Source organism: Eubalaena glacialis, chromosome 14, assembly GCF_028564815.1.
Source record: "Eubalaena glacialis isolate mEubGla1 chromosome 14, mEubGla1.1.hap2.+ XY, whole genome shotgun sequence".
Classification (NCBI taxonomy): domain Eukaryota; kingdom Metazoa; phylum Chordata; class Mammalia; order Artiodactyla; family Balaenidae; genus Eubalaena; species Eubalaena glacialis.
The window spans coordinates 82,466,579-82,493,166 of NC_083729.1; the positions used below are offsets into that span (position 1 = coordinate 82,466,579).

Genomic DNA, 26,588 nt, shown 5'->3' on the forward strand with positions numbered 1-26,588 from the left:
TCTGCAGCAGAAGGAAAGGATGCCCTGCCTGCCTCTCGGAGTCCGGCTGCGATGAGCCCCACCAAAGGCTGGGGCCTCTTGGCGCCTTGGAAAGTGTGAGGGGTTTGGCCGGCAGGTCTAGTTCTGCACCCGCGGAGCCAAGGAAAACAGGAGTCGACTCAGGGCTGTGGAGACTCTGGATTTGCTACCACAGTCTCTGAAAAGGTAGGAAATCCAACTCAGGAAACTTCATCTCACACCACAAAGAAGGCCCTTGAGAAATGTGTCTTAAGTGAGTAAATGATGTCAGATATTCCATAGGTTCATGACTCAGAACAAACATACAACCTTCCCCCTGACCCCCATCAGTCATCCTGAGGAGAGGCCAGAGGAAATCCAGCCGCCCACCCCCGGGCCTTGACAGCATGGAAGCCGTCACTGGGACAACCAGGAAAAGACCCAGTGTCCTACCCCCCAGGGGAAGGGGTCTGGGGGGCCCCCAGTAACCTCACCAGACAAACGGGACTTGCCCTCAGCAGCCCCTCCATCCCACCCCATCGCACTAACGGGGGGCTCATGGAGGAGGGAAGACTAGTTTTCATGCCTGGAAAACGGAAGCCAATGTTGGTTCATAGGCTGTACCCGGCGGGTCACACGAGTGCGGATGCTGATGGTGGGAAGGCCGTGTGGGTTCGGGAGGGCGTGTGTGGGACCTCTCTGTGCTTTCCATTCAGTGTTGCCATGAACTGACAACTGCTCAAAAAAATAGTCTATTAAATTAAAAAAAAAAAAAAAAAGGAACTACCTAGGGTCCACCTGGATAGGGACGGGGAAGGGAGAAGCAGCTGATGCTCTGAAAGTGGTGCCTTTCGACAATTCTCTGGAGACGCTATGCAGACGTGAGGGTTGCTGAGCCTGGAACGAAAAGGTCTAAGAGGAAATGGGTGCCACGCAGATGATGGGGGCAGACGGCTGACAGATGCCTTCTTCACACACTCCTACCCTCCAGCCGCAGACAGAGGCGGAGGCAGGGGAAGGCCCGCGACTCAATCCACTGTGAACCCTGGCCAGGCAAGGGAGATCAGGGCGGGGAGAGGACCCCGGGGCCCGGGGTGGGGACTTGGGGACCCACCTGGGGGCGTGTCCGGGCCCGCTCTGCTCACAGAGCTCTGCAGCGCCACCAGCCGGCTCTTCATGTGACGGACGCCCTCGGCGAAGCGTGTCTCCTGGCCCTTCAGCAGCTGCTGCAGCTGGCGGATGGCCGAGAGGAGTTGCTGTTTGTTGGGACAGTTCTGGGGAGAGAGAGAAATCACCACCACCAGCAGTATGGGGGCTGCTTCAGTCCCATCCTCCTTCCGCGGGCTTCCAGAAGTCACCCGGCCCCTGGGCCCAAACACCCTGGAGAGTCACCGAGCACCAGGTAAAAGTGGCCCCATCAGGTGTCCAGACATCTGTCGGGTTAGGTCACCAAAAGGCGGCCTCAAGTGCACGTTAACGGAGGCCCAGTTCACCCCTCAGCGAAAACAAAAGTCCCATTTTCAGAGCGTAGGGCAGAAGCGATGACTCTAAGTGATTGGGTGGTGGAACAGTTACCTGAACGCAATGTGCCTTGTATTAGCGGTCTTACCCCAAAGAACCCCCAGCCCCCGCCCCCCCCAATTCTTCACTTTAAGTTAATGCTCTGAAATCTGGGCCTCAGGGAACTTTTTTTTCCTTTCTCCCTTGGATTTTTTTTTTTCTCCCTTGGGTATTTTTCACAGCAGATGGATGATAAAACATATAAAACAGGCAAAACAGGGATCCCCAATGGTTCTTTTTTTTATATATAAATTTATTTATTTATTAATTATTTTATTTTTGGCTGTGTTGGGTCTTCGTTGCTGCGTGCGGGCTTTCTCTAGTTGCGGCAAGCGGGGGCTTCTCTTCGTCGCGGTGCATGGGATTCTCACTGCGGTGGCTTCTCTTGTTGCGGAGCACGGGCTCTAGGCGTGTGGGCTTCAAGAGTTGTGGCACGCGGGCTCAGTAGTTGTGGCTCGCGGGCTCTAGAGCGCAGGCTCAGTAGTTGTGGCACACGGGCTTAGTTGCTCCGCGGCATGTGGGATCTTCCCGGACCAGGGCTCGAACCCGTGTCCCCTGCACTGGTGGGCAGATTCTCAACCACTGCGCCACCAGGGAAGCCCCCCAGTGGTTCTTATACTTTCAAAAATCTAACAGGGCAAATAAGAAAAAACTCAGTAGAGTTAAAGAAGCATTCACTAGAAGTCAACACCGAGTTCTGACAATTTTTAAAAACCTTAAAAAATAGAAAAAGGAGGCTTGTTTATTCTGATAAAGACTAACTTAAAGCAATACCCAGCATCATGCTTAGTGATAAAAATCTGAAGGTTTCTGATCCTAATTGCCTTTAAGAGCCAGGAAATGAACAGGAGGAAAGGAGAGCTGAATACAGTGGGCAGTGATAGGACCATGGCCGTGGCTCACATGGGCGTTGTGTGTTACCTCAGCATAGCCTGGTCCAACCTGACTCATATGACCTGTACGGAACAAAGGAGAGCAGAATGGTGGTTTTCTCTAGGGATAGGCTTGCAGATCACTTTTTATTTTATTTTTTATACTTATTTTTTTTTACAATGATTATTAGTTTTATAATTAGAAAAAAATGTCTAAAAGTCAGCAGGCGGCAGGCAGGCATGTGGCCTCTGCAGCCTGGGTGGCTTCCAGCTTCGCCAATGGAGCACTGCCACCGCGGTGGAAACAGAGCTGCAGCCTCTCTCCCAGGGAGGCTGCCAGGCCGCTGCACCTTGGAGATTTCACCAAACAGATGACTCACTGGCCTGGTTCAATGGATGCTTTTGACAAAGCTGAATCCCCAGTTGCCCCTGGAGCTCGTTAATCCATGGGGGCTCCTTGGCCTCCACTCTAACCAGGGCCTGATGGCGCCTGGCCCCAAACGCAATTTCTGGGAAGGGAAGTTCTGTTTGTTTTCCTTCTTCTTCCCTTGTTGCGGCCCTTCCCACGCAGGTTCTGGGCACCTGGGCAGTGAGCTCCTGCAGTCCCCTACCTGCCCAGCACAGCACAGCCATCCACCCGGTCCTGATTTCCCACACCCATCTCCCTTCCCTTTATTTATTTAATTCTTTTTTAAAGATTCCTTTTTTTTTTTTTTTTGATGTGGACCATTTTTCAAGTCTTTATTGAATTTGTTACTATATTGCTTCTGTTTTATGTTTTGGTTTTTTTGGCCACGAGGCATGTGGGATCTTACCTCCCTGACCAGGAATTGAATCCGCACCCCCTGCATTGGAAGGTGAAGTCTTAACCACTGGACCGCCAGGGAAGTCCCCCCCCTTCCCTTAAAAAAAATAAAAAAGAGCCGCTTTCAGAGATGGCTTCGTGGCTCATGTGTGATTCACATTTCTGAAGTTCCTCATAGTTTACAAAGCTACTTCCTACTTCTAAGAAGACTACTGGCTCGCAGCAACCCTGGGTGAAGAAGGCCTGGGATTGTCTCTATTTCACAGTCAAGATACAGAGGCTGAGAGTCAGGTGACTTGTCCCAAACCATGTGGCTCATGAGTGGTAGAGCCAGGCTGGGGGCCTGCTGACTACCGCCCCAGTGCCCCCGCCAAGCGCTGCCTTATGCCCTAGGGCATTTCACAAATGCCCTTGTGTGGTGAATGGTCTTATTGATTAATCTGCACTAGGGACTGATAACTCTGTGACCCAAGCAAAATATCCCACAGGGGTCCAGACTTCAGGTTGGGGAGGAAGGGCAGTGGGGAAGGGGAAGTGGGGAGGGGTGGAGGAGACAATCTCACACACTGAACCAGGCCAGCAGTTGCCTCCAGGGCGTGAGAGCTGGGAGCCGGCTGTCCCAGGGGACAGGGAAGGGCTAAGTTTTGAAGTAGGGGACAAGAGATGAATGCCAAGGCCTCTGCCGGGAACCTGGGGCTGGGGACGTGGGGCTCCAGTCAGTACAGAAAGAAGGGCAGCAGGAATGGAGCGAACGGGGCCTCTGGGCAGTCAAGTGAGTCGAACCCCAGTGCTCCTGGGTCCGGGCAAACTGTCTTCTGCTTGCGGTGGCGCTGCCCCCGAGCCCTCCTTACCCCTGCACCGTGGATGGCAGGCACCAGTGGCTTTTCCTCAAGGTGCTCGTTACAGGTGAGATGTGCTCATCTCTCCAATCACAGTGGAAAAACCTTCCAGATCAAGCACACTAAGGCCACATCCCGGCGGGGAAGGAGGGGGAAGGGTGGTGGGCGGACTTGCTGAGGGAAAGTCAGGAAATCTCCATCCTTGCCTCTGACCTCACTGGAGTGATTCTAACAGAACAAAGTGTTAGAAAATCCTGTGAGCCCAGAAATAAACCCATGCATATATGGTCCATTAATTTATGACCAAGGAGCCAAGAATATACAATGGCAAAAGGACAGTCTCTTCAATGAATGGTGCTGGGAAAAACTGGAGAGTAACAGGCAAAAGAATGAAACTAGACCTCTCTCTTAACATCATACAGAAATCCACTCAAATTAGATGGAAGACTTGAACATAAGACCTGAAACCATAAAACTCCTAGAAGAAAACGTAGGCAGTAAGATCTTTGACTTCAGTCTTGGCAATGATTTTTTGGATTTGACACCAAGAGCAAAGGCAACAAAAGAGAAAATAAACAAGTGAAACTAAATCAAACTGAAAAGCTTCTACATAGCGAAGGAAACCATCGGCAAAATGAAAAGGCAACCTACAGAATGGGAGAAAATATTTGCAAGTCATCTGCAAAATATCTGATAAGGGGTTAATATCTAAAAATATACAAAGAACTCATACAACTCGATAACAAAAAATAAGAAAACAAACAAACAGAAATCTGATTTAAAAATGGGCAGAGGGGCTTCCCTGGTGGCGCAGTGGTTGAGAATCTGCCTGCCAATGCAGGGGACACGGGTTCGAGCCCTGGTCTGGGAAGATCCCACATGCCGCGGAGCAACTGGGCCCGTGAGCCACAACTACTGAGCCTGCGCGTCTGGAGCCTGTGCTCCGCAACAAGAGAGGCCGCGACAGTGAGAGGCCTGCGCACCGCGATGAAGAGTGGCCCCCGCTCGCCACAACTAGAGAAAGCCCTCGCACAGAAACGAAGACCCAACACAGCCCCCCAAAAATAAATAAATAAATAAATAAAACATGTCAATTCATTAAATATTTAAAAAAAAAAATGGGCAGAGGATCTGAATAGACATTTTTCGAAAGAAGATATTCCAAAGATGGCCAACAGGTACATGAAAAAATGCTCAACATCACTAATCATCAGAGAAATGCAAATCAAAACAACAATAGGTATCATCTCACACCTGTTAGAATGGCTATTATAGAAAAGACAAGAAATAACAACTGTTGGTGAAGATGTGGAGAAAAGGGAACCCTCGTGCACTGTTGGTAGGAATGTAAATTGGTGCAGACGCTATGGAAAACAGATTGGAGTTTACTCAAAAAATTACAAATAGAACTACCATATGGTCTAGCAATTCCAAAGGAAACAAAATCATATCTCGAAAAGATATATGCACCCCCATGCTCATTGCAGTGTTATTTTCAATAGCTAAGACATGGAAACCACCTAAATGTCCACTGATGGATGAATGCAAAAAGAAAATGTAGGAAAAGCCATAAAAAAGAATTAAATCCTGCCATTCATGACAACAGGATGGACCTCGAGGACATCATGCTAAGTGAAATAAGACAGAGAAAGATGAGTACTGTATGATCTCAGTTATATATGGAGTCTGAAAAAAAACCCAACACATAGATACAGAGAACAGATTGGTGGTTGCCAGAGGCAGGGGGTGGGGGGGTTAGAGAAGTGGGTGAAGGGCGTCAAAAGGTCAAAACTTTTGGTTAGGGGCTTCCCTGGTGGCGCAGTGGTTGAGAATCTGCCTGCCAATGCAAGGGACACGGGTTCGAGCCCTGGTCTGGGAAGATCCCACATGCCGCAGAGCAACTAGGCCCGTGAGCCACAATTACTGAGCCTGCGCGTCTGGAGCCTGTGCTCCGCAACAAGAGAGGCCGCGATAATGAGAGGCCCGCGCACCGCGATGAAGAGTGGCCCCCACTTGCCACAACTAGAGAAAGCCCTCGCACAAAAACGAAGAACCAACACAGCCATAAATAAATAAATAAATAAAATAAATAAACCCAAAGTTAAAAAAAAAAAGTAAGCTGAAATAAAAAAAAAAAAAAAAAGAATCCGCCTGCCAATGCAGGGGACACGGGTTCGAGCCCTGGTCCGGGAAGATCCCACATGCCACGGAGCAACTAAGCCCGTGTGCCACAACTACTGAGCCTGCACTCTAGAGCCAGCGAGCCACAACTACTGAGCCCGTGTGCCACAACTACTGAAGCCCGCGCTCCTAGAGCCCGTGCTCCACAACAAAGAGAAGCCACCGCAATGAGAAGCCCGCGCACCGCAATGAAGAGTAGCTCCCGCTCGCCACAACTAGAGAAAGCCCACGCACAGCAATGAAGACCCAACACAGCCAAAAATAAATAAATAAAATAAATGTATTAAAAAAACAAAAAACTTTCGGTTATAGGATAAATAAGTTCTGGGCATGTAATGTACAGCATGGCGACTATAGTTAACAACAATATATTGCATATGTAAGAGTTGCTAAGAGAGTAGATTTTAAAAGTTCTCATCACGAGAAAAAAATTGCAACTGTGTGCGGTGATGGATGTTAACTAGACTTACTGTGGTGATCATTTCACAATATATACATAGAGCAAATCACTATGTTGTATACCTTGGACTAATACAAGGCTATTACACATTTATATTATATTATACAATTATATCTCAATAAAACTCAGTTGGGGGGGAGACAAAGTTTGCAAGGAAAATAAAAAAGGAAGATCCTTGTCTTCTTGGCAAGCCAGCATGGCAGGGGCAGAGCCAGGGTGCCAGGGCAGTGGAAAGAATGACTGCCTCTCGACATGAGGTTTGATGGGTCTGTGCAGCAGCCGCTACTAACAGGGCAGTCCCTTGATCCCAAAGTGCTGGAAATGGAGTCCACAGGAGCCACGCTCAGAATCCATCACCTGCAGTGGACCTCAGCGTATGCCTCAGAGGCATAACTGAGTTTATCTGCAGAGATGGATGACAGGCTAGAAAGCTTCGCACCAAGTCAAATGCTCGAGAGGTCTGCACCTTGGGGACATTAGGGGGCATCATGGGGACAAATCACATCATAGGAGGGGGACTGAGAACCTAAGTGTTTCCCCTTTTCAAACTGAGAAAGCTTTATCGTTTTGCTTGATCATAAAAATAAAGCATGCTTCCTGCAAAACCATTCAAAACGCAGAAAAACACATCAGAACAAAGGACAAGTCCCATGACCAAAGACAACCACTGTTAATTTTTTGTGAGGTTTTAACTTTTGGATTAGATACACATGCACACACACACACAAGCATCACCTTGCAGGTGCTGGACCAAGGGACGCAGGTCCTACATTAGCTCTTTACTCTCCACTCTGGGTTGTGGCATCATTTCCATGTCAACGAGCAGAGCAAAAGTTGGACCCTGAGCCTCAATTTCACTTCTGTTCCTCTGTGTTCTTTTCTGGCCAAGAAGGGGGTCTCCTTGCCCCCCTCCATTTGTCTGCCCACTTCCCCTCCCACACCCACCATCTGCTCTGGCCCAAGAGAAGCCACACATGGGAACGGATCATTTCCTTCTTTATAAACATAGCTCGTCAACGAGGTCGGCCCGAGGGGGCTTTGAGGGGCTGCGAGGGTCTCAGAGGCTGGGGGACAGGAAACAGGCTGGACCCTCAGGTGTCACCCATCTGAATTTCAGCCTGGCCCTGCCACAGTGAAAGCTGGCTTCCCATCTCAGGGTCCCAGACCCCAACTGTAAAAAGCAACTGCCCACTTGGGCAGGAAGGCTCACAAAGGCTATGACTGGGCAAAGGTCAAATCCAGGCAGGGGGGTGGGGGGGGGAGGTGGGGGGAACGGCTGGGAAGAGGAGGGCTCCATATCAGGGGGAAGGAAGGCGTATCTCAGAGGAAGCTGCCAAACCAGGGCCCCCTCTCTAGTTGTGGCGAGCAGGGGCTACTCTTCCTTGCGGTGCTTGGCCTTCTACTTGCAGTGGCTTCTCTTGTTGTGGAGCATGGGCTCTAGGTGTGTGGGCTTCAGTAGTTGTGGCACACGGGCTCAGTAGTTGTGGCTCGCGGGCTCTAGAGCGCAGGCTCAGTAGTTGTGGCGCACGGGCTTAGTTGCTCCGTGGCATGTGGGATCTTCCCAGACCAGGGCTCGAACCTGTGTCCCCTGCATTGGCAGGCAGATACTTAACCACTGCGCCCCCATGGAAGTCCCTTCCAGGACTCTCATTTTTAATATTTTTCTCAAAGAGAGACCCTCAAATGGTCTAAGTTTGCATCCTTTCAATACCTGGCTCCAAGCCTGGCTTATGCCATTGACAATAAATAATGAAAATTAGTTTCCATTTCTTAGAGTTAGTAACATATTTGTAACGGAACCAAGAAAAGACATGCAGTGAAACTCTTCCATCCTTGAGTAGGAAAAAGATCAAGATTTACCGCTTCTGGTATCAAACTCTGCCTCAGAGGGCTGGGTGCTTCACTGAACTCAACACCGAGGGCAGTGCTTGCAGAGAAGACCAGAAGCAGAGAGAGAAGTAACAACAGCAGTCACCCCAGCCAGCTCTTCCTGAGCTGGGATGGAGGTGGCAGAGGTGGTTCTAGAACACACCGGCCAGTGCCGAGAGCCAGGTGGGAGGGGGCTGAGTCAGGCTCCTGGGAGCAAGGAGCTCACAGAACTATCCTCCATCCAACCCACCGCACCTCCAGGGAAAGTCTTGTCCATCTTCTCTCCAGCCCATCCTCTCACATGGATCTAATGGAGACGCCTCAGAGCTTACAACACCCCTCTTCCGGGGAGGCTGACCAGCTCCCGAGACCCCACCTGCTGGCCCAGGGGTGGACACAGACAAAGACGATGTGTGTCCCCCAGCTCACGCCATCCCCGTGCCAGAACTCGGTAGGCGGACCTTCCCACCCCATCCAGGCCTCCTTGCCGTCTGGGCTCAGTTTACAAATGAAGCCCAGCTCTCAAAGCCCTGAAGGGCCCAGGCATGGGGGGGCACAAGGATGGGGGGTCCTTGAGGCGCCATTCTCACGTGACCTGGCTCGATGGGCATCCTGACAGCGACAGTCTTGGCACAGTGACTATTTCTGAGAGCCATCTCAAGGACAATAGAGCCGCAGACCCCTCCAGGCAGCCACGGATGACCCCTTGGACCTCGGAGGGGCCATCTCACGCTGGTTTCTTCTAAGCCACAGCTATGTGTCATGTCAGCGTGTTGTTAATGGGAACACAGATGTTTTGATGCCTTTAGATCTATGAAAGGACGGAGCACACTTGCCAAGTGTGTGCCTGCTAGCCAAGGCTCGAGGCCCTCTGCATCTGAGTCATGTAGAATTTGCACATGATTTTTTTTCTCCGGAAGTATTTTGTTTTGTTTTTTTAATTTTAGACCAAATCAGAAACGGGTTATAACTCCTCAACTTCTCTCATGCCAGTGACCTTGACCCAGCACCCACACAGAAGAGTAAAGGAAGGACACTTCTGGGGGAAGTGAGGGACTTTTGCTTGGGGAGGTGCCCAAGGCCCTTGTCTTAGGGTTCTCCAGAGAAACAGAACCAAGAAGAACCAATTGTATCTGTACACACCCTGTAGCAAGAGAGAGAAGGAGAGAGATTTATTTTAAGGAATTGGCTCATGCGAAGTGTGGGCTGGAGACCCAGGGAAGAGTTGGTACTGTAGCTCCAAAGGCCGTCTGGAGGCATAAAGCCCTCCTTCTCTGGGGACCTCAGTCTTTGGGATGAAGCCCACCCACATTATGGACGGCAACCTGCTTTACTCAAAGTCTACCATTTAATGCTAATCAAGTCTTAAAAAATACCTTCACAGAGACTTCCCTGACAATCCAGTGGTTAAGACTCCATGCTTCCACTGCAGGGGGCGCAGGTTCGATCCCTGGTCAGGGAACTAAGATCCTGCATGCCGCACCGTGCGACCAAAAGAAAAAAAAAAAACCTTCACAGCAACATCGAGACTGGTGTTTCACTAAATATCTGGTCTAGCCAAGTGGACAAATAAAATTAGCTATCACAACCCTCCAGCAGAGTCTCCCTTTGTGTACTCAGGGCATTTTGGGTTCTTACGAGGCCGGCTGCCCAAAATTCTGTATTTTTGCCCCAACCCAATTCTTGTCTACTTTTTGAAATGGCCACAGGAGCGATGACAACAGTGGGAGCCAAGAGGCAGCACTGCCACCACACCGCATACAAGCGAACTTGTTAGATGCTCACGGCAGCCCCGGGATATGGGCACCATTATTACCCCCACTTTACAGGCAAGGAAGCCAAGTAGTCACTTGGCCATGGTGACGCATCCAGGATTGAAATCCCAGCAGGCCTCCTCCAGACCCTGATGTGACACCTCGGAGAGGGGTCCACGGAGAACCCCCAGGAGCCCTCCTCCGTCCATCTCCCGACTCCTCTCCTTTTCTAGCACCCCCTTGACGGCCACCTCTGGTCACCTCTCTCCTGGCCCCTTTGCATGCCTGAGAGCAGAGAACAAGTTATAGACAACTTGGAATCCTCATCACTGAGGACAGGACCTGAGTGCACACGAGATGCTCATTTGAGCAAACCAACAAAATAGATGAATGAGGAGCGAAGGAAGATGTAAGTGTGAGCCCAGGGCAGTCTTCCTCATCTTACTCCCCAAATCCACCATATTCTTTCACCTGCCTGCTGCCCAGCCAAGCTTCCAGTGGCCACATTCACCTGCAGACTTGGTTGTGCCTTTAACTGCATCACTTTACCTCCAGCAAATATCTCCCCTAACGCCCAGCCCAGTGGGGAGCTCCGGTCACACACACACACATACACACACACACATACACAATACACATATACACATACCACATACACATATACACACATACACACATATACACACATACATATACACCATACACACACACATACACAATACACATATACACACACATACCGCATACACAATACACATATACATACCACATACACATATACACATAGATACATACACACACACACACACACACACACACACACACACACATAAAACCAGCCACAATCCCCTGTGGAGCCCCCTGGTACTGGGCCTTCCCCTCACCTCTCTCCATAACTTGAGGACCTCCTGGCTGCAGAAATGGGGCATGTTTTGCTTACTTCCTTTTGGGACTTGACCCAATATGAGTAGAGAAGGAGAGAGGAAGTTGAGAAAATAAAGAGGAAAAGAAGAGGAAAAAGAAACTTAGTATATTGCATCTTCTCCTCACTTATTCATTTTTTGTTTGATTTTTCTTCTTTTTTATATTACATTTTTTATTGTGGTATAATTGACATACAACATTCTGTTAGTTTCACATGTACAACAGAATGATTCCATAATTCATTCATTTATTCATTATTCCACAAATATTCACTAAGCATCCTACTTCTTGCCAGGCACTGATGTAAGAAACGGAGCCATCATTATCTCATTTAGTCCTCCTTGCAGCCCCCCTACGCAGGCATGGTTATCCCCATTTCACAGCTAGAGAAACTGAGGCTCAGGGCATCCAATTGGTCAATGGCGAGGCTACCTTACCAGTCACATTGTGCCCAGTCCACCCACTGGGAAAGTACGTTCTTCTTCTCTCTTCAGCCCGAGGGAACCAGGACGAGGGGCTCAGAGGCCCCAGTTTGCTAGCCGACCCTCTCAGTCCCCCCACCGTCCCCCCCAACACACACGCACGGACCCTTCAGGGAACGTCAGCCCACGTGTGTGCACATTCACACATGACCCAAGATTTCTGCGACTTGTGAAAGTGGACATCTGGATCTGACTGGGTCTCCTGGGGCTGATGCCAAGGAGGCGGAGGGCGCTGGGGGGCCTGGTCCTGGCGGGCAGCGTGGGCAGAATGAAGGGGACTGATGAGGTGAGTGCAGTGGGCGTGGCCATGCGTGAGAGGTGGAGCCTTGGGAGTCCTTACTCTTAAAGTAACTCACCTGGATGGTTGTCAAGGCTGAATGACATACGTGGTGCACTTTCAGATCTTCCTACCTTCGCTAGCGAAAAATCCCAAGCGTTTCTCCGTGAGCAGGCAACGGTGCGACGGAAACTATCCTGTCCTGCCCCTGCACCTGCGTCCCACCTGCTCTCCCTGCGTCCTCCCGGGCCCTCCTGCAATCTAAGCTTCCCAAAGACAGAGGTCAGAACCCCGACACAGGACTCACTGGGCTAAAATCAGGGTAAGATTCTCAGGTTTCTGGGATAAGAACATAGATATCTTTGGGCGGAGGGCATTATTCTGCTTACAGAGCCGTATGTGATCAAGCCCTGCCACCTCCAACTGTGTCCAGATCAGGCACCTTCTGTGTCCCAACATTCAGACCTCCTCTGTGTTTCTCCACACACCTCAGCAAGCTTACTTCTACCTCAGGGCCTTTGCACTGGCTGTTTCCTCTGCCCAGATTCTGCCCCTGGTCCTTGAAAGCCAGGCTCCTGTCTTTCCATTTTCCCTTAGAAGCCCCCTTCTCAAAGAGCCCTTACCTGCCTACTGAGTATAGAGCAGCCTCCTGGCCACCCTCCAACACAAGACTCCATTTCCACGGTCTGCCTCCGGATACTTTCAGGTTTGTCTTGTTTTTCTCTGCCTGCTTGGTGAGCCACGTGACTACAGGGTCTGTGTCCACCTCATCGTTCTCTCCCCTAACACGTACTGAGCCCTCATGTTGGACCTGTTCTTTGAATGTCACTCATTTTCTCCTTCCTACAACCCCATGAGACAGGCATCTCAGAGGAGGAGGCTGACTCACAAGAGGCAGGAACTTGCCTCAGGTCACTCAGCCGGGAAGCATGGGAGCCAGAACACAGATCAGGCGCTCAGGGTCTTTTCCACTGGCTACACTGCCTCGGGCCCTGCTGCCTTGCCAGACCCAGAAAATTACCCAGCAGGAAAGGCTCTCAGAACATAGTTGTAGAATGAGCACATTACCTTACTGGTTAGATTCCTTCTGGGAAGGTAAAATCTTGAATTATGCAATCAGAGAAGGCGCTGGGAGGTGATACTGACAAGTTTGTATGTTTTTCACACCACAGTGTAAATGACTGATGGTGTCTGATGCTTCTCTGGAAGAAGCTTTTCTTTTTTTTTTTTTTTTGCCTACAGACACCCGTGGAGCTTTCCCTTTCTTCAAATCAGCCAAGAATCATCTGATTCTCTCGGCTCCCTGGGCCGTGCACCCAGTTACCGATCACACCCTGCCCCCAACCCCTCCTGCAGAGACGGGAAACCCAGGCTAGGGGAGCAGAGGGAAGGGCGTCTCCTGAGCTGGCAGTGCACCACTTTTGTTGAGGGTCTAGAGGTAACCTAATCCCTGGCATAAAGAGAAATGTCTGAGTCAGGAGCCAACCAGATGACAGCAGTGAGGTCAGGGGGCAGCCTAGGGTCTCCTGAGTCCCTGGAGTTGCCATCCCACCCCCACCCCTCCAGTCTTTGATGTGAATGATGTCACGTCTCAGTCTTACCTGGAAACCCAGCCCCAAGATGAGCTCCCTGGGCTTTGCTTCCCATTTAAGCTGCTTCCCTCTGGAGAGTCTGGCGCCCAGACTGCCAGAGGGACACACGTTTTCCCGCATACAGGGAAAATCAATGGTTACTTCCTCGAGATATAGATTTACTTACTGAAATGGGTAGGTTTGGGTCCTGTCAAATTGTAGGTGCCTATTGTTTTCTTAAATGAAGATGTCTGTGACATCCTTATTTTAGGTTCCAGGCAACTCCAGAGAAGCAGGGAAGACTCAGGCGGAGGGTTTGAAAGGACATAGAAAGTTCTACCCACTCAGGGAGTCTGCTCCGTTGTCCCCAGGGCCCCAGGGCTGCACAAGCCTTGGGAAAGTTGGTAGAAGCATGGCAGCCCACCATTGCCCCTATAGATCAGGGGCACCGTCGGGCCTCTGTCAACAGTCAGGGGATGGACACTCCTCCTGGGGCAGCTTGCTGGGAGGCAGGTCGAGGTGGGCGCGTGGAGGGAGGGCCGGTGCCCAGATGGTGGGGTGAGCAGCTCTGCAGGCATCTGGCTTGGTCTGCCTGGAATCAAGTCCAGGGTCAAACAGGATCCTCCAGGGGGAGCAGGCCTGGGAGGGCATGGGCTCCTGCCTGAAAGACTCCAGGCCAACCCGAGAACCCAGGGCACTGCCTTCTTCCCCAGCTGTTCACATCCGGTCCACACCCTCAGCACTCGCTGCCCAATGCCCCCGGGGGCCAGAAACTGCCCCACGGAGCAAAGGGGTCTCCACTCTTCTCTGTAATCAGGGCCGTCCTTGACAGGACTTGGAAAGAGTCCCCCTCCTGAAGGTGCCAGGGAAAGGTGGAGGCTGCTGGAGAAAGTGGAAGATGCCAGGACAGCCTCCCGGTCACCCATCCTCACCCTGACCCCACCCATTCATCTGAACACCGTCTCTGGGGGGAGTAAAGCCCTGGATCACTACTGATGAAGGTTTGCAGAATGGCAATCTCTTCCTCCCCACACCCACACCATCTGCAAGGAGGCTCTGCCAGTCTTCCCATCCAGAGGGAGGTCTGTTTTCCCATCTCCGGATATGGGCGGGTCTTGTGACTTGCTTTGGCCAACAGAATGCACTGGAAGCGATATACCAGTTCCAAGGCTGGCTCTGGATTAACCACATTGTCTAGTTTCTGTATGTGATGTTTTGACATCTGGGGCCACGCTGACTTGGCACAGACTGCCCCTCTGTGGCAGGGCCAGCAAATTCCTAGAGGCAGCAAACATCACAACACCCTTCCTGCCCGTGCCCAGCACACCTTTGGTAGCAAACCAACGGAACCAGAGCCCATCCGCCTGCTTATCTGGCTCCGAAGCTTGTGAGACACTAACACCTGCCCAGTCCCCGCCAACAAACCTGGGGTTCGGCATCAGACAACTAGGGGCAGCCCTATACCGCCATCCTGCTACAATTATTCCAACTAGCCAGTCTTAACCCAGTTAGTCCCCTTAACCTGTCTCACCCATTTCTTCCCTCAAAACCCCCAGTAAAGGCTTTCCAGAAGTTTCCCTCCCTCTCCCTCTGCCTGCTGTTCTCTCTGTCGCCCAACTTGGTATGACATGCTCCCTCCTCGAGAGAACTGTAAGTAACACACGATCTTTTCCGGCAGTGTCTCCTGATCTGTTGGCCTCACCACACTTGGAGGAAGCCAAAATCCCAGCTTCATTTTAGAACAGCGTCTCAAGAAGTCTTGGGCATTCTGCTAGTCCTGGCCCTTGACCACTTTCTACCATGTGAAAAACCCAGGCTAGCCTGCTGGAGGATGAGAGGTTGCATGGAGCAGAGCCACCCTGGACCAACCAGCCCCAGCTAACCTGGCAGCCGTCCACAGATGAAGAGGAGCCCAGACCCGAACAGCCGAGCCTGGAGCCAGTGAGCAGAACAGTCCAGCTGAGCCCAGCTCGAACTGCCACCCTGATCGGCCAACTCCAGATCTAGAGCAGCCCTTTCAAAACCAAATGCAGGGGCTTCCCTGGTGGCGCAGTGGTTAAGAATCTGCCTGCCAATGCAGGGGACACGGGTTAAGAATCTGCCTGCCAATGCAGGGGACACGGGTTCGAGCCCTGGTCTGGGAAGATCCCACATGCCGCTGAGCGACTAAGCCCGTGAGCCACAACTACTGAGCCTGCGTGTCTGGAGCCTGTGCTCCGCAATGGGAGAGGCCGCGACGGTGAGAGGCCCGCACACCGCGATGAAGAGTGGCCCCCGCTCGCCGCAAATGGAGAAAGCCCTCGCACAGAAACAAAGACCCAACACAGCCAAAAATAAAAAATAAATAAATAAATAAATTTATAAAAAAAAAGAAAAACCAAATGCAGGGTCCTTGTCTGTTTTGTTCCCGGCCTGGGCCATGGCAGTCACCAAATATTTGTTTTATGAAATGCCCCATTTTCAATATGGATGATTCACATGTCCCTGTACCTTCCGCTCACCCCCATATATTCTTATAATACAGGCGCTGGTGTATAAAACCCTGCTGCAGAATAGCAAATACTCCTGGTGCTGTGAGCACGGCAGATACCTATAATCAAGCATGGTAGCCTTTTGTGCTGAGTTCTGAAGTAAACAGCAATCCATCTCAACCTGGAGTCCAGCCAATCCAACGCAACTGGCAGTAGAATCGACATTGATAAGCTGACCATACTACACCGGGAAGGAACATACTTGGGTTTTCATATTTCCACCCTTCTTCATCTCATTTGTTCTCAGACCAGGGAATAGGTCTCACACCCTCCCCACCTCCTTCCCTCCCGACTCAGTCAGTGGGGGACATTGGATGGGGGCATTTTCCCCCCTCTCGCTCCTTCCTCTGGCTTTGCTCCCAATATGAGGATTCAGCTGCCACTTCCTCAGGCACATCAGGCTCCCCGTGTACAGCATGGGGATAACGGTGCTACCGTTGGCTGCTTTAAGGTTTCAGGGTAGAAAAATGGTAACATCTACAATAGGAAAGTGATTTGGGAAGGCCTAAGGATCGCGGATTAAAACATCATTTTCCTGAGAATGTGTTCAAAAAAATAAGGGAATAAGCCAAGAAAGAGGAAGACATATGATCTAGAAAACATAAACTCCAGCTCAGGCCAAAGTCCCTGGGTAGCCACAGGGCCATGAGCCCAGAGAAGGTCAGCAGAACTGGAATCCAGGGGGAAAGCAGCCCGACAGAATATGGACTAGGAAAGAGATTATTGGAAACAACTGTGCTTATGTAGAGGACGAACCGGGCAAAAGAGAAAAATCTTGAGGAAAACCAAAGAGTTACACAAGAAAGGAAATTAATCATAGTAGACTATTTGGCTCTGCAGCGAACAATGGAACAAAGTACTCATCTGTCGTTACAGGAGATCAATTGTTTAGAAATGGGGAGTAATTTCCAGGGCATTTAAAAACAGTTGCCTCAAGAGAGAATGAGGACTGTGGAACAATTTCTTGAAAGCCACAAGCTACCAAAAGTCACCCAAAGGAAAAAGGCTACCCTAAGTAGTTCTGTATCTGTCAGAGAAATTGAATTCAGAGTTAAAAACCTTCCAGAAAAGAAATCTCCAAGCCCACATGGTTGCATTGGTCAAGTCTACCAAACATTATACGAGGAACTGACACCACCTCTCTACACAGTTTCTTCCAGAAAACAGAAGAGAAGGGGACAGCTCACAACTCATTTTAGGAAGCCAGCATTACCCTGGTAACAAAACCAGGTAAAGACAGTAGAAGAAATCCATAGATGAGGGATAGCAAACTGTGTCTGTAGAAAGAGGGCCAGAGAGTCAAATTTTTCAACTTTGCAGCCCATAGGGTCTCTGTTGCAACTGCTCACCTCCTCAATTGCAGTGCAAAAAGCAGGTATGGATGACATGTAAGTAATCAGTGTGGACAGATTTGACCAGCAGTGTACTGGATGTGGCTTATGGACCATAGTTTGCTGACCCCTGCTATACACCAATATCCCTCATGAACAAGATACAAGAATTCTCACAAAATATTAGCAAGTAGAATCCAGAAATATAGACAATGTATACAATGCCATACTCAATTAGGGTTTATCTGGGAATGCAAGGCTGGTTTCAAAATCAGAAAATCAATCACACAGCACTGTAAATCAACTGTACTTCAATTTAAAAAAATTAAAAATAAATTTAAAAATTCAGTCAAAGTCATCCACTTTAATAACAGATTGAAGAAAACCCACAGGATCGTATCCATGGAAGCAGAAAAAGCATGTGATAAAATTCAACATCCATTAGTAATGAATACTCTATCAAACTATGGCTAGAAGAGAACCTTAACCTGACAAATGGCATCTGCAAAAACCCACAGCCTAGCATCCCACTTAATATTAAAAAACTGAATGCATTCTTCCCAAGTTCTAGAACAAGGCAAGAATGTCCACTCTCTTACTCAAAACAGTACTGCAAGTTTTAATAAGTGTAATAAGGCTAAATAAATAAATAAATGGCGCATGGATTAGAAAGGAAGAAATAAAATTGCCCCTATTCACAGATAACATGATTGTTTATGTAAAAAAATCTGAGGGGGGGGGGCTTCCCTGGTGGCGCAATGGTTGAGAATCTGCCTGCCAATGCAGGGGTCACGGGTTCGAGCCCTGGTCTGGGAAGATCCCACATGCCGCGGAGCAACTGGGCCCGTGAGCCACAACTACTGAGCCTGCGCGTCTGGAGCCTGTGCTCCGCAACAAGAGAGGCCGCGATAGTGAGAGGCCCGCGCGCCGCGATGAAGAGTGGCCCCCACTCGCCGCAACTAGAGAAAGCCCTCGCACAGAAACGAAGACCCAACACAGCCATAAGTAAATAAATAAATTAATTTAAAAAAAAAAAAATCTGAGGGAATCTACAAAAAAAAAAAATGCCCTATAACTAATAAGTGAGTTCCACAAAGTCACAGGACACCATGTCAACACAGAAAAGCCCACTGAATTTCCATATACAAGGAATATAGCATTGGAAATGAAAAAACTTAAAACCCAATACCACTTAAAATAGCTCCAAAAATGAAATACTTAGATATAAATCTAACAAAACATGTTTATGTTGGTAACTAAAAAATGCTGATGAGAGAAATCAAGGAAGATCTAAATAAATGGAAAGACATATTGTTTTCACAGATTGGAAGACTCAATATTGTTAAAGATGCCAATTACCCCTAATTGATCAATAGGTTTAATGCAGTTCCAATCAAAATTCCACTGGAATTCTGTGGATAGAGACAAGCTGATTCTAAAATTTTAAGGGAAATACAAGCTATAATAACCGAAACAATTTTGAAAAAGAATAATAAAGTCTTAAAATCTATCCAATTTTAAGTCTTATATAAAATTACAGTAATGGGACTTCCCTGGTGGTGTAGTGGTTAAGAATCCGCCTGCCAATGCAGGGGACACGGGTTCGATCCCTGGTCTGGGAAGATCCCACATGCCTCTGGAGCAACTAAGCCCGTGTGCCACAACTGCTGAATCTGCGCTCTAGAGCCCGCAAACCACAACTACTGAGCCCGTGCACCACAACTACTGAAGCCCATGCGCCTAGAGCTCGTGCTCCGCAACGAGAGGCCACCGCAATGAGAAGCCCGTGCACGGCAACAAAGAGTAGACGCCCGCTCGCCACAACTAGAGAAAGCCCGTGTGCAACGAAGACCCAATGCAGCCAAATAAATAAATAAATAAATAAATAAAATTACGGTAATCAAGATAGTGTGTTACTGGCAGAAATAAACCCATATAATGCACCGATTTTTGACACAGTTGCTAAGACAATTCAATGGCAATTCAACAGTCTTTTCAACAACTGCTGTTGGAACAACTGGAAATCTACATGCAAAGTGTTTATCTCAACATAAACCTCACACTTTACACAAAAATTAACTCAAAATAAATTACAGATCAAAATGTAAAAATGCAAAACTACAAAAATTTTAGAAGAAAACATACAAGGAAATTTTCATGATCTGGGGTCAAAGAGTTCTTAGACTTGACACCAAAACCACGATCTATAAAAATAAAAAATCGATCAATCGGACTTCATCAAAATTTAAAATCTTTGCTCTGGGAAAGTCACTGTTTAGACAAGCTGCAGTGAATGAAATAATGCCATTTGCAGCAACATGGATGGACCTATGGAGTGAAGTAAGTCAGACAGAGAAAGACATATATCATATGACATCACTTCTGAGGAATCTAAAAAAAAAATGATACAAATGAACTTATTTACAAAACAGAAATAGACTCACAGGCTTAGAAAACAAATTTATGGTTAGCAAAGGGGAAAGGTGGGGTGGGGAGAGGAATAAATTACAAGTTTGGGATTAACATATACACACTACTATAATAAAATAGATAATCAACAAGGATCTACTGTATAGCACAGGGAACTATTCTCAATACTCCGTAATAACCTATATGGGAAAAGAATCTGAAAAAGAATAGATATATGAATATGTATAACTAAATCACTTTGCTGTACACCTGAAACTAACACAACATTGTAAATCAACTATACTCCAATATAAAATTTAAAAAATTTTTTAAAAGACAAGCTGCAGATAGGGAGAAAATATTGGCAACTCACACATCTGACAAAGGATTTCTATTTAGACTGTACAAAGAATACTCAAAACTTAACAATAAGAAAACAAACCACCCATTTGGAAAATGGGCAGAGGGCCTGAACAGACACTTCACCCAGTAAACTATTCAAATGGCAAATAAGCACATGAAAAGATGTCAATATTATCAGTTATTAGAGAAATGGAAATTAAAAGCACAATGAGATACCATTCCATATCTATTAGAGTGACTTAGAAACAAACAAACAAACCCGATAATATTAAGTGCTGGTGAGGATGCAGGGCAACTGGGTCTTTTATGTATTGCTGGTGGGAATGCAAAATGATACAACTGATATGCAATACAGTTTGGGTGCTTCTTACAAAGTTAAAGATACACTTACCATATAACCCAGCAATCCCACTCCTAGATATTTACCCAAGAGAAATGAGTGTTTACATTCACACAAAAGCTGTATGGGAATGTTTACGGCAGCTCTAGTCATAATCACCAAAAACTGGAACTGATTCAATGGGTGTCATTCAGTTCAATGGCTGAATTGATTAAAAAAAAGCTGTGATACGTCCACACAATGGAATACTACCCAGCAATAGGAAGGAACTGTGCATCCCCAGAGCAACATGGAAGAATCTTAAATGCTTTATGCTAAGTTAAAGAAGTCAGAGTCAAAAGTCTATGTACTTTTTGCTTCCATTTATATGACATTGTGAAGATGAAAAAACTATAATGATGAAGAACGGATCAGCGTTGCCAGGGGCTGGGGTGGCCAGAGGGTGTGACTACATAGGGCATGATGATGTCATTTTGGGGTGGTGGAACTGTTCTGTCTCCTGACTGTGGTGGTGAGTACCACATATAGAACATAGTTCTATGGTTAAGATCATGGAAATGTACACCAAAAACATTTCTTTCCCATTAAACTGTAAAAAGCAATGTATCAACTGGTAGTAGACAACCAAAAGAATGAATCTCTAATGGTGGAATTTGGAACCCTGTGACATGTGATCACAAGGAGAGGTTTTGGAGAAAGGGAAACGTTCTGAAATGCCATAGCCCCCCCTCCCCACAGGCAACGAGGAGGCCAAGAGCCATCGTGGGGGAAGAGGGTGAGGCGTGGGGTGTGTTAAATGTTGTCCCTTTCTTGTCTCCCCAGCAAGGCTGTTTCTCTTCCTGGGGGAAGGCCACAGAGTGGGCAGTAGTGTTGGGAAAGGGCCCCCACTTACGGGATCCCCACATTGCTCAACCTCCCCTCCTTCCCCAGGACCACTGGCTCTCCAACCGCAGGTCACAGAAATCTTGCAAAGTGACCCAGGACAGATGTGCTGAAAAGTCAGACAAGGATTAGGGGTGAGATTCCCCCGACTACATAGGACTTTGGGTGAAGGACAGTTTCACTAGAATTTTTAAACTAACTTCTATGGAGAATCCCTTCTGCTCCCTTTCCCCTTCACAAAGCCCAGTGAGGCAGGTGTTCTCGCAGGTAAAGAAACCAAAGTTTAGAGGAGAAGCAATTTGAGAAAGCCTGGACATGGCAGGGCAGGGATGGGACCCAGATCTCCCCCAGGAACAGAGCCTGAGAGAGCTTACTTCCCTGCTTGAACAGCAGCTGCAAACATCTGAGAACTGCCAAGGTGTCACCACTTTTCCAGGTAACCTTCAGAGATCAGATAATGGCAGTGCAGAGCCCCTCAGCTTCCTCTGGCACTTTCTATCCACCCTGCCCCCTCTCCTGTCCTGGGTGGGGAGCCGGCTTAGGGATGCACATACCTGTGCTTCTGGCTCTGAGCTCTGGGCCTCAGGTTCTGTTACGTAATCTGCAAAGTGGGTGGGACACCCCACTGTTCTGTTGGGTGGGTTGATTGTGGCCCTAGACCAGGCTTCTGCTGCCTGGTGGCTGAGTGACTTCCTGCAGTGGCAACTCACCGCATTCTGCACTCACACGGGCCGTGTTTGGTCTGAACTGAGTTCTCCCTGCCTGGAACCCCTTCCTGTGCCCCAAGGGCTTCTAGGTGGCCACGGATGTGCCTGTCAGGTATTCAGTCCATGGGTTGAGAGTCTGCGGGGAAGGGAAAAGGCTTGGAGACCAAGGAGAGAGATTAAATTTACTCCACTCCTTCCTGGCCATGTGAACTTGAGTAAGTCAGAATCTCCCTGGGTCTCAGCTCCCTCATCTGCAAAATGGGGATGACAATAGTTCCCGACTCACAGCGCTGCTCTGAGGATAAAGAGGCTGGAAGATGCTTAGCAAAGAATCCAGCACTCATCACTCAGCGAGCTTTCTTTCCGTCTGCCGTTACTATTATTGTTATGGACGGTATTCTTGGGGTAGCTGCCCCACAGCCCACGGGACACGTCGTCACAGAGGGAGGGGTCTCCAGTTTCCAGAGCCAGTCTGGTGATAGCTGGCTCTGAATTGAGCAATTCCAGTCTCACCTTTGGAAGACGCATTTTTATCTGCATTCTTATCTTAATTTTAACCATGAGTTTTTACTGCTTAATGTAAAAGTGAATCTGGTCAAGCACATAAGTCCAGTGGGACTCCAACAGACACAAACGTCAGGGAGAGAAAAATTAAACGGCAAGCTGCCTGCAAGTGTGGGAAAGAAATGCAGTCCCAAATCTAAGATCCCCTAGGCTCAGGTGAGGCTGCTTCAGAAACCTCCCACCTGTCTCTGCCTGGGAAACGCGGCGAACTGCTAAGAAAGTTCTGAGCCTTTAAAAGTTGGTGGTGGGGCTTCCCTGGTGGCGCAGTGGTTAAGAATCCGCCTGCAGGGGACACGGCTTCGAGCCCTAGTCCGGGACGATCCCACATGCCGCGAGAGCAACTAAGCCCGTGCGCCACAACTTACTGAGCCTGCGCTCTAGAGCCCGTGAGCCACAACTACTGAGCCCACCGCCGCATCTACTGAAGCCCGTGCGCCTAGAGCCCGTGCTCCACAACAAGAGAAGCCACCGCAATGAGAAGCCCGCGCACCGCAACGAAGAGTAGCCCCCGCTCGCCACAACTAGAGAAAGCCCGTGCGCAGCAACGAAGACCCAACGCAGCCAAAAATAAAATAAATAAATAAATTTAAAAGTTGGTGGTGGTAAGAATGATATTTCAGTTAGAAATTTAAATGTTGGAAGTTGGAGGGGAGGGGACAACCTCTACCCCTAACTGGGTGAGCAGGGAGCTCTTCTGGAGACCTGAGGAAGACCAATGTCTCATAAATCCCAGGGCAATCTTTCTGCAACGCTCGGTTCTCACGCGGAGCCCTCTCTCTCCCTCCCCCCAGCGGACCGAGGCTTTCGCACAAACTGCTCGGCTAGACCAGCCCGGGTTCTCCCAGACGCCCGGCCCGCGATGCATCCGATGACAGACGGGGGGGATCTCACGCTTCTCTCTGAAAACTGAACCCCAGCTCCAGCCTCGCTCCAAGCCCCCAGGCCGAGCATTCCGGTGGAATGTGGCGAGCCCAGGTCCTCCGGCCTTGGCGTGGCCTCCCCTGCAAGCGGGACAGGGGAGGGGCGGGAGCGACACTGACCTGGGAAGCCCGCGGTTCGGGGCAGGCGAGGAAAAGCAGCAGGAGGAAGAGCGCGCGGGGACAGTTGGGCACCATCTTGCCAATCGGAACCTTTCTGCTTGGGAAGGGGAAATAACTTTGTCTGCCTTCCCTGCCGAGGCTGTCCCAAGCCGATGCCGCAGCCGCCCCTGCGGGGAGCGGGGCTCCGCGCGGCCCCGAGCGGCTCGGGCAGGGAGGGAGGCGGGAGCCCCGGAGCGCAGCCGGGCCCGCCGCGCTCGAGAGGCGCAGTCCCGGGTCCAGGTGCGCCGCGCGCCGACCTGCAGCCGCAGCGGCCAGGAGCGTCCGCAGCCGCCGGCACGAGACAATCGCTGCGAGGCGGGGAGGCGCCAGCCCCTTGGCCAAGGCCGAGGAGGAGGGGCTGCCCGGCCAGGAATGCGCCTGGGAGCGCGCCCAACCCGCGCGGCTCCCCGAGGAGGCCGGGCGCGACGCCGAGGACGAGCGCGGGCATCCTCAGCGCCCTCGCGGGGGAGGCGGCCGAGGCGGCGCGCACGTGCGTGCGGGATTCCGGGAGCCCGGGAGCCCACCCCGCGCCGGGCCGCTGCTGACCCGCCCCTTTCCCGGCTGGAGACACTGAGGCGGACATCACCCAGCAGAAAGTGGAGCTTCAAACCCAGGTGTGTCCAACTTCAGGGCTCACGTGAGGACATCTTCCTCCACGGCCCTCGGAAGACAGGACTAGAATGGCCAGGAGATGGGCTTCATGAACTTAGACCAAGTTCTCCACCCGAGTAGACTAGTGTCTTTTTAAACAGTGCTATCGGGGTACAAGAACACACACGCACGGTGACTCAGAATCGACAGCCCTCCTCATTTGCTGTCCTCCACTCCCCAAACGGAAGGAGGAACTCAGTTTGGACTGGAGGCCGGGTTATGGGAACACTGGATGCTTTGCTGAGGTCGGGTGGGAAATGCCGCTGGGAAGGGCAGACATGAGCGGTCTGAGTCGTTGCATCCAGGGGCTGTGGGAGGAACCAGATGGCCTCGGCCCCAAGCTCCTGGAAAACATTATTTAAGTTCTTACTGGAAGAATGTTTTCAGAAGGCAACACTGCAGATGTCATGGTGCACACCAAGTCTGGCCAAGCCTCAAATCTATTTTTCCTTTTCCGAATTTCACTTAGCAGAGCCCACTCAGAGCTCAAGGCATAGAGCTCAGAAGGCTGCAGCCTCAGAGCAGGAACTGTTTTCCTTTGGAAAGGAAAGTTGGGGTCCCCTGGAAAGCGTGGCGCCTGGTGCACCCTGGCCACCTGAGCAGGAGTTACCCAGGAAATCCTGCTGGGCTGCCCCCTCCACCTTCCTGCCGGAGGAAGGAGAGCAGGTCTGGTACTCTTATCTGCATTCCTGGGGAGACGGCTTGAGAGAGACCTGGGCAGAAGATTGCTTTTCCCTGTCCAGGTGGAGGGCGCTGGGCAGCAGTGACCCGAGCCCGGGCGGCCTGTGGAAATAGTGGTTTTCTGCCTTTGCTGTCTGTGCCAAAGCCCAGCGTCCCCCTCTCTGTCTGTACTCTCCCCACCCCTACCCCAAGGAAGGGTTCCTTCTGGTCACTGTGGCTGTGTTTATTTTGTATTTTATCCTACCTTGTGTTTACATGGCAGCCCCCAAAGCCAAGGCTTCTCAGCCATGTTCCAGCTGTGCGCTGGAACCAGACATATGTGCACAAGACCTGTTCTCCTCTTGAGCCCTCTGAATAGATTCATAAAGCTGGAAGGCACTCCTGATTTCACCAGTGAAGAAAGTGAAGCCGGGAATGGCTGAGTGACTTGCCCATGTTTTGCAAACCCAAAGGTCTCCAGAGCAGGGCTGGTTCCAGCACAGGCTACCTTATCCCACATTTTACTTAAATAATGCAATCATAGGATTTCAGGAATTTTATTTACAGGAACAGAGTTTTTCCTGTTTTTTTTTTTTTTTTTTTGGTTTTCTTCTTCTTCCCTTCTTCTTCTTCTCCTTCTTCTTCTTCTTTTACTTTTCAAGCATTTCTAAGTTTCAACACAGATTTTTTTTTCCTATTACCAATTTCCATTTGTTTCTCTTGTCCTATGGCTGACTTCTGTCTAGTGCTCTGGCATCTGCTCTGAGTTAACCTTCTAAGGTCCCACTGCCCCAGCAGTACTGTCCCTTCTCTCTCTGTCCTCAACTGCCCTTGACCTGTGGTCATCAAGGCACACCCTCCACAGCCAGACTTGCCAAGGCTGCGAAGAGCAGACAGACCGTGAGAATAAGCCAAGTGCCCTCTATTCAGGGCTCCGAAAACTAACCTTTGACTTAATAAGATGGGCCTACCTCGATATTGTTTCTTCTGTTTCCTCTATATTTCATTTTCAAGAGACTATTCTGGAATGTCAGGGGATGAAGGGGGTCTAGATGTCTAAAGAAATTATTGTTAAAGCCTTTTGGTGGAATCAGTTGCCATCTCCTGGGCTCAGTGCTGTCTCTCTGATACACTCACATTCCCTGTGTAAAGTGGGAATACAAAATGGGGGAGGAAGTTATGCTGTAGAAATCTGTTTAAGACCCGATCAGAAGCAGCATCCAGTCTAAATCAGCTATTCCAGAGCGGTTTCCTGGGACCCTCACAGTGACTGACACGTTGCTTTTTCTCTTCCGGGTTTCTCGGGCTTCTCTGTGGCTGAATCTTGTCTGTCATCTCATTCTGAGCTGCTTCTCCCTCTTTGTCTCCTTCACTCACTTCTATCTGTGATTCTAGGTGTAATCGACCCCCACTAAGCACCTGCAAAGGGGCCCAGGAACAAAGCCCAGCGTGTGAGCCTGAGCCAGGATAACGGGGTAGG

At 49.6% G+C, this 26,588-nt stretch overlaps 1 protein-coding gene across 1 annotated transcript in view; it reads right to left on the reverse strand.

Annotated features, from left to right (window-relative positions):
* The window catches only part of FBLN7 (fibulin 7), a 47,332-nt gene extending 23,087 nt beyond the window's left edge, over positions 1-24,245 (reverse strand). The window contains 3 exon segments of the mRNA XM_061211311.1: positions 1,112-1,271; positions 23,759-23,884; positions 23,886-24,245. Of these exon segments, the coding sequence (XP_061067294.1) occupies positions 1,112-1,271; positions 23,759-23,884; positions 23,886-24,245 (646 nt within the window).
* Positions 24,246-26,588: the final 2,343 nt, after the last annotated feature.